We start from the raw sequence: 13434 nt of genomic DNA on the forward strand, positions 1-13434 counted from the left end.
TTTGGCTAAAGAAGGAAAACAATAAACTTTTAAAACCAGATTAGCATAAACCTTACTGCAAATCTAAATTGTTTTTGAACACAACACATATAAAAGAGAATAACCTCAAAGACATTACAGCTTTCTTCTCTGGTACTTTAAAAGAACAATTTTGGCTCAATGAGGACTGAATTAGAAAATTTCCTACTCAATGAGTCCCGCTAGATTACACAAAGCTTTTTCATTTTAACAGAGCATATAAAAAGATACAAATCAGCTTCCAGAAGAGCTAATATTGATTACTCCATAACAAAAGTTTACTTCAGGTCATTTTAATATATTGGCATTAGAAAAATCAGGTTTAAACAGATTTTTAAACATATTCTAGGTAATAATAATAAAAAAAAATAACCATATGGTCAAAGCTAATTTTCTAAAACAAACTAACAAAAAATTTCCCCCCAGAACAGTAATGGAACAGCTACTCTATTTTTATATTCTTGTATAAAAATCAGTTTTACCACTTTTTAGAGTCCCAACCGAGGAACCAGCCTGTGAATGTGGATGGCTCATGGCCCTGTTTTATGATGACAACTGGTGTTCTCTTATCTCTTCCAGAAGGGTCTGTTTCAAGGTACATTTTGGCTAAAAAGAGTTGCAAAGACATATACATTTAGTTAGTTTTGATTAAATGAAAATAATTTTACAGTGAAAATTCTTCCAATAAAAGTAATGAATCAAATTTTCATTGTACTCAATAAACCATATACTATGCCATTTGAGCAATTTCTCAGCTGCCATGGAAAGTATCATAAGAGTCTTTCATTATTGCCTGAAAGGCTTCCAAGCTCTATGAAATTATATTTATGGCATAATTATCCATATCCTCTTTAATACAAAAAATTATAAGAAAGAACATTTCTCAAAAGAAAACTGAAAACTCTAAATTATCAAAGTTAAAGAGATTTTACTATTCCAATAATAAAATAAGGTTTAAGTAGATTAAAATTTGTCAGAATAAATTAAATATAATTATATTCTAAATTAAGTAGCAAAGCTTCTTTTTGGCCTTCTATTGTTATTTGTCTTGTTCTCATTTTAAAACCCTTCAGTTTGAAAAAAAACACAAAAACCATTATGTTTTAGTTCTGAAGCTAAAAGACATATTTTCTTGGTTATGATATGTATTTTTGCAGGATACGATGGAAAAATGTAGTAAGCTATTTGGTCAGAAATATCCAGGTTTACTGGATGGTTCATAGGATATAGCTTACCAGACTTCAGAGATTCTGTTCGCTCAACTTCATTGGCATCTTTACCAATCCAAATAAATATCTGAAAAACAAATAGTAACAATAACGTGAGTTTATTGGGGAGTGTTGAGGACCAACTATGCAAAGTGTCTCATACACACTGCTCATTTAATCTTCATAACAACCCCAGAAATAAGAGCTGTGGAGACAGGGCTCAGAGATAGTCATTCACTTGCCCAAGAGGGAAGAGGTGTGGAGAACCAACCAAAAACAGTCAAATCCAGGCGGATGGATTCCAGATTGCATACTTGACTATTTATGTTTATATGGTATTTTATACTTTTTAAAGCAATCTTTCATAAAAACAGCATATTTGCTGGTTTGGAGTACCAGTCCTCTGAGGTTGCTTAGGGTCATCATTAAAGTTCCATGGGCTGCCAAAAGAACCTATAGATCCATTTTGGAAGAAGTGCAGCCAGAGTGCTCCTTAGAGGTGAACATGGCCAAACTTCATCTCTTATACTTTGGACATATTTTTCAGGAGGGACCAATCTCTAGAGAAGGATAACATGTTTGGTAAGGTGGAGGGTCAGAGAAAAAAAGGAAGACCCCCAACGAGATGGACTGGCCATGTGGCAGCCTCAATGGACTCAAGCGTGGCAACAGTACTGAGGTTGGCCCAGGATCAGGCAGTGTTTTGTTCTGTGGTGCATAAGGTCGCTATGGGTCGGTACTGACTCAATGGCACCTAACAACAACAGATGAGGATATAGGATTGGGGGTGACCACAGCTAGTCCCAGAGCTTGTTTGTAGATGGCCCTAAGCTCTTTAGGATCCTCTGACTTACCTCTTATAGTACTGTGCTCCTGTCCCACTTTGGTAAAAATTCTATCTAAATAAGTTAAATAGTTGATTTTTTTAAATGATGTAATTATGTATTCTGCATGCATTCTTTACCTTGTCAAAAATGTGTGGGCTGAGTACTTTAATGCTAAAAAATTCTCCCAAATTACCTTATGTCTAAAACACTTTAAATTCATTTTGTTCAAGCAATTTTAGTCAAATTAAGTTCTGAGTGTATTCTAACTCACATGGAAAGTGCTGGAATGTTTGTTGGCAAGGCAGAGAACAAGCCAGGACAGTATGGCAATATAAGTGAATAAGACTATATATATATATTTTAAATGAAATGTAGAATGAGAACTATTCAAAAAGTATTTGGGATTACCAAATAACAGAATTGATTACAAATAGGAGTAAATGCATCTGAATATGGAAATATACATATTTAAAATAAATGAAAGTGTTTTATTAAGATGGGTTTTAGAATCTCTCATCTAGAAGTGAATACTCTTGGGAAGGACCCATGATTGGATCCCCAATTCAAATGTTACTTTTAGACTGAGAGTTAAGATAGAATAATACAATGGAATGACTCAGCAACTAGAAACAGACATCTCTGTGGATGAATCTAAGATTGGGCCTCAGGCATGTAAGTGTCTAACCATATAACTTAGCTGATAACATACTTATTTTTTCCTTTTATGATTCTAAGTATACACTCAAGTTAAGAGGGGAAAGGATGATCAGCTATGGTCCGTCAAGTCACCATCCCCACATATATAAATGTTAACAGATTCTATCTACTCTGTGTGGAATCCTAGTGTGGCACTATAAAATCAACACTAGACTGCTAATCACAAAGTTGGTGGTTTAAACCCCCAAGCCATTCCATGGAAACCCTATACAGACAGGATCACTATGAGTCAGAACTGACTCAATAGCACTTATACCACTGCATTTTACTGTGAAGATTAAAACCCATTCTATGTCTGTTCCCATTTCTTTCTCTACTCTAAGGTATAGGTTCCCTATATAACTTATTATCAGATCTCAAGGGAATTTCTAGTTCCACAATGACATTAAGCCCAGAAGTCACTTGATACATTTATTCGTTATATAAGTATAGATATAGACATAAGGAGCTCTGGTAGTGTAGTGGTTATGAATTGGGCTGTGAACTGCAAGGTCAGAAGTTCAAAACTACCAGCTGTTCCGCAGGAGAAAGATGAGGCTTTCTGCTCCCGTAAAGACTTACAGCCTCGGAAACCTTGTACAGTGTCGCTATGAGTCAGAACCAACTCCATGGAAAAAACCACCAACACCATAGACATGAGTAAACAAATGAGCAAAGTTTACAAATGGATGAAAAACAGGCAGGTAGAAACGTTTTGCCTACAACTAGCATCAAAGACAGGAGTCATAGCATAATTTACTTATTAAGAAATTGACTTTCCCCATGTATTCATTTTACTTTCTGCCAATATGTATTGAATCTCTTTGAAACCTTACCTAAATCCCTAGACCCAATGATTAGACTTGTCATTTTTTTAAAAAGCGGGTACCTGTCAATACCTGGCCATAAGTACACTCTCTTGTTTTGAGTAAAATATAGTTTTACCTGTTCCCAAGTATCCAGTAACATGACATCATCTTCTGCTAGATCATCTTGGGTGAATTCTCCTGGAACCTCCTCAATCTGAAATGTATTAAGATACTTTATGATAACACATTATTTTAGAGCTTAGCTAAAATAAAGTTTTCCCTTTCCTTTATCGTAATAAAGATTTAAATGATTGTCCATGCATTTAATCAAACATCACTAACTTGTTGCCTGCAGGGTGTCTTCTAAGCGCTTTGTTTAATATAGGGATACAGACAGTGCTGTGAGGTAGGTGTTGGACTGTTAACTGCAAGGTTAGCGATTCAACCCACCAGTTGCTCTGTGGGAGAAAGATGAAGTTGTCTGTTCTTGTAAAGATTTAGTCTTGTAAACCCTATAGAGGGTTGCTATGAGTGGGAATTCACTTGATAGCAGTGGGTTTGGTTTGGGTTTGTGATGAATGTAAACACTGAGTTTGAATGCCTTTTGGGAGGACATACAGCTGCTCCTTGGAACTGACTCGAGGGCACTTAACACGAACAACATTGTCAATTTGACTATAGTTCTCTCAACCTCCAGCTCTATACATTAAGTTGTTTAACATATTATTTTGTCTATCTAGTACCTAGGTGGGGCACTGTAGGACAAGTGCTGAACTACAAGGTCAGTTCAAATAGCAAGGTTGGCAGTTCAAACTCACCAGCCACTCCTCAGAAACCCTATACATGTTGTCACTATGAGTCGGAACTAATGTGACAGCACTTAAGTACAACAACCTAGCATCTACAGATATTTGAGTTTATAGCTTGGGTATTAAATTCTCTTTCATTTTATAGGTCAAGACTATTTTGATATAATCAGTCATCAAGGTAATAGTAATTATTATGTTATAATGTCATTGTCAATAAAATAACAATATCCTACACATAAAAATCATTTTTATTCTTAACAGGTTAAATTATATTATCATTTATTAGCATTAAATGGTAATGGGATGGATTAGTTTAATCTTCTCCAAATCCAGTGGACATTTGTTAAACTGGGTTCAATCTTTTTAAAGAGTTGAAGGAGGATTAAAAATCCTAGAGAAGTTTTAGAGATTCCTGAGGATCAAGAAGGTATGATCAAATGAATTATGATTTCCAGCTCTTCAAGCCCTCAACCATGTGACCTTGCAGTGCAATCAAGTTGGTAGAGTTGACTGTGGTTTTGGTTATAGGACAGACTTTTTGGTCAGGTCATATTAGTAAATGTGACTTGCAGGGGCCCTCTTATGCTCCTGGGCTCTGCCATATTAAAAGCCGCATGAAACCAATCTGCAGCCTGAATCAAAACCTGCCAGTTGAGACCAGCCAAGATAAGTCAAGTCTCAAGGAGCCTGCAAAGCTGAGCATGTTTGTTGTTACAAGTTAATGCACTTTTGAGATTGTTATACAGAAAACAAGATCTGGCCATTTACAGGTGGCACAAAATCTGATTATGCAATCTTTATACAGAATATATACTAATCATCAAAATGATTTATTTTTTAAATTCACAAATATCACTTACTCTGTACCAGACATTGCTGTAGTGTTTTATATCTAAAAAGCTCATTTAATATTCATAGCACCTCTTATGAAGTAGGTACTATGTGTTCATTTTACAGAGGAGAAACAATGGAACAAAGATGGCAAGTAATCAGCCTATGAATATACAGCTTAGTAAGTAAAATCATCAAGATTAAAACATAGAAGAGTGGTCCGAAGTACTGTTCTTTTTCTTAAAGGGATTCTAATCCAAGGAGGAATTCCAATGATCAAAACAAGAAATTGAGTACATGAAGAGGAAATGAGCATTTCTCTTAAAGGCTAATATATGTGCACGATGAGAGAACAAAGATTAGTAAACTCATTTTGAACCTGAGGACAAAGCCTAGGTAATTAACTTTAAAAACCCTTCAGTGTAATTAAACATTTAATTTATAGCAATATTGTTGCTCCTGTTGGCGGTGGCATTAGGTGCCACCAAGTCCATACTGACTCATAGTGATCCTATGCACAACAGAAAGGAACATGGCTTGGTCCTGGGCCAACCTCACAATTGTTGTTAAGCCTGAGCCCATAGCTGCTACCACTGTGCCAATCCATCATATTTGGGATCTTCCTCTTTTTTTGTGACCCTCCACTTTACCAAATATGATCTCCTCCAGTGACTGGTCCCTCCTGATAATATGTCTCAAGTATGAGAGGTGAAGTTTGGCCATACTGGCACTCTGGCTGTACTTCTTCCAACACAGATCTGTTTGTTCTTTTGGCAGCCCATGGTACTTTCAATGTTCCCCCCCAACACCATAACTCAAATGAATCAATTTTTCTATGATGTTCCTTATTCACAGTCCAACTTTTGCATGCATATGAGGTTACTGAAAATACCATGGCTTGGGTCAGGTGCACCTTAGTTCTCAAACAGACATCTTTATTTTTCAACACTTTAAAGAGGTCTTGTGCAGCAGATTTGCCTAACACAATATGTCACCTGACTTCTTGACAGCTAATTCCATGTGTGTTGATGGTTGATCTGAGCAAATGAAGTCTTTGACTTCAATCATTTTTCCATTTACAAGAATGCTGTTTATTGATCCAGTGGTGAGGATTTTTGTTTTCTTAACATTGAGTTGTAATCCATACTGAAGGCTGTGCTCTTTGATCTTCATCAGAAAGTATTTGAAGTCCTCTTCACTTTCAGCAAGCAAGGTTGTATCATCTGCATATCACAGGTTGTTAATGAGTCTTCCTCCAATCCTGATGCTACATTTTTTGTCATATAACCCAACTTCTCAGATTATTTGCTCAACATGCAAAATGAATAAATATGGTGACAGAATACAATCCTGGCACAGACCTTTCCTAATTTTAAATCATTTGGTGTTTCCATGTTCTGTTGGAGAACTGACTCTTGTTCTATGTACATCTTACTCATGAACATAATTATGTGTTCTGAAATACTCATACTTTGCAATGTTGTCCATAACTTGTCATGATCCATACAATCAAAAGTCTTTGTGTTATCAATGAAGCACAGGTAAATATCATTCTGGTATTCTCTACTTTCTGCCAAGATCCAACTGACGTCAGTAATGATATCCCTCGTTCCACATCCTCTTCTGACTCCAGCTTGAACCTCTGGAAGTTCTCTGTCAATGTACGGTTGCAGCCATTTTTTACTTATTACCTTTAATAATTACCTTTAATTGCATGGGATATCAATGATATTGTCAGATGATATCCACATTCCATTGAATTACCTCTCTTTGGAATGGGCATGAATATGGATCTCTTCCAGTCAGATGGCCAGGTAGTTGTCTTCTAAATTTCTTGGCATAGATGATTGAGAGCATCCAGTGTTACATCAGTTTATTGAAAGATTTCAATTTTTATTCCATCAATTCCAAGTGCCTTGTTATTTGCCAATGCCTTCAATGCACCTTGGACTTCTTCCTTCAGGATTGATCCTTGGCTCTTGATTACATGCTAACTCATGAAATAGTCAAACATCGACCATTGCTTTTTGGTACAGTGATTCTGTTTTCCTTCCATCTTCTTTTGATGTTTTCTGCATGATTCAATAATTTGCCCATTGTTGTTGTTATGTGCCATGGAGTCAAATCCTTCAATATAGCAAATCAAGGTTTGAATTTTTCTTCAGTTCCCTCAGCTTGAGAAATGCTGAGTGTTCTCTTTTGGTCACTGAAAACTACTAAAGTCAGTGATAATGAAACTGAAGAATTCTATCAACTTCTTCAGCCTAAAATTGATCAAGTATGCAATCAAGATGTATTGATAATTACTAGCATTTGGAATGCAAAGTTTGGAAACAAAGAGGAAGGATCGGTGGTTAGAAAATATGGCATTGGTGATAGAAACGATGCTGGAGATTTTATGATAGAATTTTGCAAGACCGTTGACTTGTTTGTTGCAAATACCTTTTTTAAACAAAATAAAAGACTCACCAGATGGAATACATAGAAATCAAATTAACTAAATATGTGGCAAGATATGGTGGAAAAGCTCCATGTCATCAGCCAAAATAAGGCTAGGGGCATACTGTGGAACAGACCATCAATTGCTCATGTGTAAATTCAGGCAAAAGTTGAAGAAAATTAAAACAAGTCCAGAAGAGTCAAAATATGACTTTGAATATATCCCACCTAGTCATATGCACAACAGATTTGATGCATTAGGCAGTAAAGACCAGAAGAGTTGTGGGATAACATAAAGAACATCACACAGGAAGCAAGCAAAAGGTCATTAAGAAGGCAAGAAAAAAAAGGAAAAGACCAAAATGGATGTCAGAAGAGACTCCAAAACTTGCTCTCCAGCATAGAGAGGCTAAAGCAAATGGAAGATGAGATAAAAGAGCTGAACAAAAAATTTTCAAGACCAATTTGAGAAGACAAAATCAAATATTATAGCAAAATTTTATTGTTGTTAGGTGCTATCAAGTAGGTTCTTAATCCAGTGACACTATACACAATAGAATGAAACACTACCAGTCCTGTGCCATCCTCACAATTGTTGTCATGTTTGAGTCCACTGTGGCTGCCACTGTGTCAATCCTTCTTGTTAGGGGTCTCCCTGTTTTTCATTTAACCTCCACTTTCCCAAGCATGATGTCCTTCTCCAAGGACTGATCCCTCCTGACAACATGTCCTAAATATGAAAGAAGTCTTATCATTCTGGTTTCTAAGGAGCATTCTGGCTGTACTTCTTCCAACATATATTTCTTTGTTCTTCTGACAATATTCATCAACACCGTAATTCAAATGCATCAATTCTTCGGTTCTGTTGTATAGCCACCATATACAGGGTTTCCAAGGAGCGGCTGATGAGTTTGAATCGCTGACCTTGTGGTTCCAACTGACCTTGTGGTCTAGTGCTTTATCCCACAACGCCACATCAGAACTGCAATTCTTCTCCAGTCTTCCTTATTCATTGTCCAACTTTCATATGCATATGAGACAACTGAAAATTATGATGGATTGTTAGGTGCACCTTAGTCCTCAGACTGACATCCTTGCTCTTCAATACTTTAAAGAGGTCTTTTGTAGCAGATTTGCCTATGCGATATGTCTTTTGATTTCTTGACTGCTTTTTCCATGAGTGTTGATGGTGAATCCAAGCAAAATGAAGTCCTTGAATTTCAATCTTTTCTCAGTTTGTCGTGATGTTATTTATTGGTCCAGTTGTGAGGATTTTTGTCTTCATCACATTGTAGCCTTTAATCTTCATCAGTAAGTATTTTGAGTTCTCTTTGTTTCCAGCAAGAAAGGTTGCATATCATAAGTTGTTATCCAACCCTTGTGCCATTTTTTCTCCTGGATAATCCATTTTCTCAGATTTGCTCAGCATAGAGATTGAATAAATATGGTGAAAAGATACAACCCTGATGCCCACCTTTCCTGAGTTTAAACCATTCAGTGTCCCCTTGTTCTGTTCTAGCAACTGCCTCACATCTATGTTCAGGTTCCTCATACGCACAATTACTGAAATACTCATTCTTCACAATGTTGTCCATAGTTTGTTATGACCTACACAGTTGAATGCCGATAAAGCACAAGCAAACATCTTTCTTGAATTCTCTACTTATAGCCAAGTAGAAAACCCTCATTCCACATCCTTTTCTGAATCTGACTTAAATATCTGGCAGCTCTCTATTGATATATCGCTGCAACCATTTTTGGACTATCTTCAGCAAAATTAGCTTGTATGTGATACTAATGATTTTGTTTGATGATTTTCACATTCCAAATGAATAATATCAATATTAGCAAATAATATTAATGAAAAAAATATAGAAACATATGGTAAGAAATAAGTTTTGGGGATTCACTATCAGTCAAAAACACTAGAATAACAAGTTTATGAAATACAGGAAGTGCTGAGATTTCCTGCAAAGTAAGTGAGCAAATGAATCAGGGTGGTGTCTAATAACCAAATATTTCTCACAATTGTCTTTTATATCTTATTTTTTATGTCAATTTTTTTTTTTTTTCGTTTTAAGTGTGGTTTGTATATGAACAGTTTTTTCTTTAAAGAATTGTTGTTGTTAAATGCTGTCAAGTTGGTTCTAGCTCTTAGAGACCCTGTATAGGGTTTCCAAGGAGCAGCTGGTGGGCTTGAACTGCCTACCTTGTAGTTCACAGTCAAATGCTGATCCTACAGCAGGAGTTCAGACCAGGGCACATGTATGCCAAAAAGAAACCTTCGAAGCACTATACTTCTTATAATCGATGTGCCTATGAAAGTACTTGGGGGATTTTCTTGTGTGTATATTGAAAAATAGAGCTGTATTCACTAGGATGTATTGACCAAGCCTGTAGATCAAATTGTACATAGACATGGAATTCATCCTCCAAATGAAAAATTAAACCAAGCATGTCAAACAAAAAGCAGAATTTTACTGGTTAAACTAGAGAGAGGGGCTGTAGCCCAGATGATATCAGCTCCCAGTATAAAATCACTCTAATATACAGATACTATTACCCTAAGTTGCCTGAAATTCAAAGCCTGTGAATAATTAGGAGATAAAAATTCCTGCCAATTTTAGTTAATTTGCAGGTGCATCTATAGCTTTCTGTGATTTTTTCCAATGATCATAATATTTCCATAATATTTTTATTCAGTCAATATGATGAAATTTTTTATTCCTCTGGGAAATTCAAGTGTAAAATTTGCATAGTTTGAAATCAGACACAACTCTTGCTGCCCACAAAAAGTATCAAATTATTAAATTAGCAATCACATACATATTCATGCAGAACCTACCCCAGGCTAGCACAGGTGCAAAGTAGATCATGATTAGTCGCTGATATTTTCAAGAGTAGCTTGATTTAGATAGTGCATTACAGAACCCCTCCTAATGCCTTCACAGGAGTCATTGGGTGGCACAAAGAGTTAAGCACTCAACTACTAGCTAAAACATTGGTGGTTCAAACCCATCCAGAGGCATTTCAATTCCACAGGCATGGTGATCTGCTTCCAAAAATCACTGCCTTGAAAATCCTAGGAAGGTTTTCTAGATGAACTCCCAAAACTATTGCCCTGAGATACCCTTTAAACTTACAATGAACCTTCCAGTTTTGTTAGAGCAGCCGTAAAGCCGAGGAGGATGGTCTTCAGCCTGGGTTTCTAGCAGTGGTGAGGTCTGGTAGACTTTTTTCCCTCCAAGGGAACTCCAAAATTCCTCTGTGGAAAACACATTGAGTTATCCAATGCATTAACCGGAGCATATGATGTTACTGCTCTACATTGGCAAATATTATCTTACCATGACTTGCTTAAGTATGACTGGGCATTATTGCCTACTTGACAACTATGGAGGTATTCTTAATCCCTGATAACCATTAAAAAGTTACTGTTTATGAAGAAATAAAGTATACAACTAGCAATCATTCCAACTATAATTTCTGGTTCGTTCCTTTGCCTCCATAGTACACACCTGGTTCCTCTCCTTCCTGAATTCTTGAGGTTTTGCACTTGAGGACTCTTGCTATATAATCTGCTCCTTTCTCCTCCTCCTGGCTAGCACCTCTTCCTATCCAGATGTAGCCATTGTTTTGTTGCAGTTTCAGAACAAAAACATCATTGGAATTCAATGAATTTGCATCAACATCAACCTAGAGTATAAAAGGGAAATGACACAATGATTTCAATTCATCACTGCTGACCCCGTTCAACGTGTCCCAGATGCTTGAAAGTGACAAACCATCATCCTCTCTATTTTAATCCAAGGAGAAACTAATTTGGGCCACACAAGGACCATAATGTTTGAAACATTAGCATGGGCGCACTTTGGTCTGTGTCACTTTAATACCCAACAACACAAGGGTCTCAGAACAAAATTAGGCAAAATTAAGTGACAATGAATTGAAAATTTGGAAAAGTACTGAATTGGAAAAGTATCAAAGATAATTTTCAAAGATATCCCAAGAACAAGGATGAGTTATAACTGTTTGGAGAAGGACATTTAATATTCACAAACGAGAGAGATACAGCAAAGAGTTTTTATGACCCCACAAAGAATAAGGTTTATCAAAGAATCAAATGGAAATCTAAAATTTATTTTTAAAAAAACTTTTTTTTTAAAGAACTAGAGTTCAAGGTAGGCAAAGATATATTATAGACACACTAAGGAGTCCTGGTGTGGCGCTATGAGCTAATGCGTGAGACTGCAAAGTTGTTTGAACTGCAAGGTCGGTCTTTCAAGCTCACCAGCTGCTCCTTGGAAATCCTACACAGGGTCACTATGCATTGGAATCGACTTGATGGAACTTCACAACAACAAGAAGTAAGGTACCCAGACTCAGGTAAATTATACTCAAACTATGAGACCTGTCTATAGGGAATAAAAACACAGTACTTGTTTTTAATTTCCTGTAAGCTTCTTTCCTTTAATACTTCTTGCCTTCAACCCATAAGTTGTGAGCCTGTTCAGGTTGTATTTAGGATCATCTAATGAGTATAATTTTGGTCCAGGTGGCCTTGGAGGACTGAGACAGGTCTGGCAAGGTCCAGAGTCCAGATTATGGGTGAGTTTGTGAGTGGAACCTTTGGGCAAGGGCCAATTAGGTGCAGAGTCTCAGGTTTGATAATGAGTATGAGTATCCTAGAATGGGCTTTTGTCACTCTGGGAGAACCTGTCTGACCAGATGGCTGTGTGACTATCTGCATGACTCTCTAGGAGACTGTGGGACTAGTGTAAACATCTGCACCTAGGGAAATGAAGAAGAATCTGTAAGCAAGACAGGAAAAGCAGCTGAGAGGGAGGAGGAAATCACAAGTGTGTGGTGTTCTTGAAGCTGAGTGAAGAAAAATATTTCAAGGAGACAGTGATTAATCAAATGATGATGTTTGCTCAACCACACTGAGCTGCCAGTTGGATTTAACTGTGACTGGATTTGTGTCAGGACCCTGTCCTAGAAAAAATGCTAGAGGAAGAAAGAATGGCTGTCAGAAGTTCTAAAGACATGTTCCAGGGCTTTACAATGCATAGGCAAGTGTGATAGTCTTCTCCTAGACTTAAAGGACTTTATACAGTCATGATGATGGAGAATGAAAGAAACCCGGTTTTCAGGATTTCAGCTTTATAAACCAATGTGGCTTTATTGATACAGAAGGCGGGGCAGTCATAGTAAAAGGAGGTTAGGGGGAAGGAGTTTTAGAGAAGAGGTTGAGGGTGGAAGGAAGCAACGGCCCACCCAGTTTTGAGGACTCTACTGACTGGCTTGTACAAATAGAAAAGATTAGAAGATTCATCCAGGTTTGGGGACATGCAGAGTGAGCATGACAGTTTGGGGGTGATTTAGGATACCTGCAAGGATTTTCATTATGACTGAGGTGACTGGGATACAAAAGAGGAAGGGACTCTACTGAAATCTAAGAACCTAGAGATCTTGTCTTCTGGCACCATAACATAAGCTTTGATTTCTTTCACAGCTGCTGTCAGAGACAGCTCATTTGGCCAGTTAAGTTATGGTTCTGATCCACTGTGGCAAAGCCTGCTTCCCACATTTGTTACACATGTGCAAACAAGGCCTTCTTTCTCAGATTCCCCATGTGGCCACCTGACCATCACCCACCATCCATCTTGCCCCAGGCCTTTCAAGATAAAGCTTAAGCTGTCTTATGCCTTTGACAGCTTGATTTGTTGTATTTTTCTTAAAATTCATTTGTTTGGATACAATGTAGTTGAAAAATGTGAGAGGTCTGCTATCTGGA

At 37.1% G+C, this 13434-nt stretch overlaps 1 protein-coding gene across 1 annotated transcript in view; it reads right to left on the reverse strand.

Moving 5' to 3' along the window:
* Positions 1–405: 405 nt before the first annotated feature.
* The window catches only part of SCIN (scinderin), a 101138-nt gene continuing 88109 nt past the window's right edge, over positions 406–13434 (reverse strand). The window contains exons 12-16 of the mRNA XM_006834247.1: positions 11156–11333; positions 10781–10902; positions 3695–3772; positions 1254–1314; positions 406–624 (exon numbers count right to left, since the gene is read on the reverse strand). Coding sequence (XP_006834310.1) covers positions 497–624; positions 1254–1314; positions 3695–3772; positions 10781–10902; positions 11156–11333 — 567 coding nt within the window. The 3' untranslated portion in view covers positions 406–496. The remainder of the gene's footprint in view (positions 625–1253; positions 1315–3694; positions 3773–10780; positions 10903–11155; positions 11334–13434) is intronic.

This window comes from Chrysochloris asiatica, unplaced genomic scaffold, assembly GCF_000296735.1.
Source record: "Chrysochloris asiatica unplaced genomic scaffold, ChrAsi1.0 scaffold00010, whole genome shotgun sequence".
Classification (NCBI taxonomy): Eukaryota; Metazoa; Chordata; class Mammalia; order Afrosoricida; family Chrysochloridae; genus Chrysochloris; species Chrysochloris asiatica.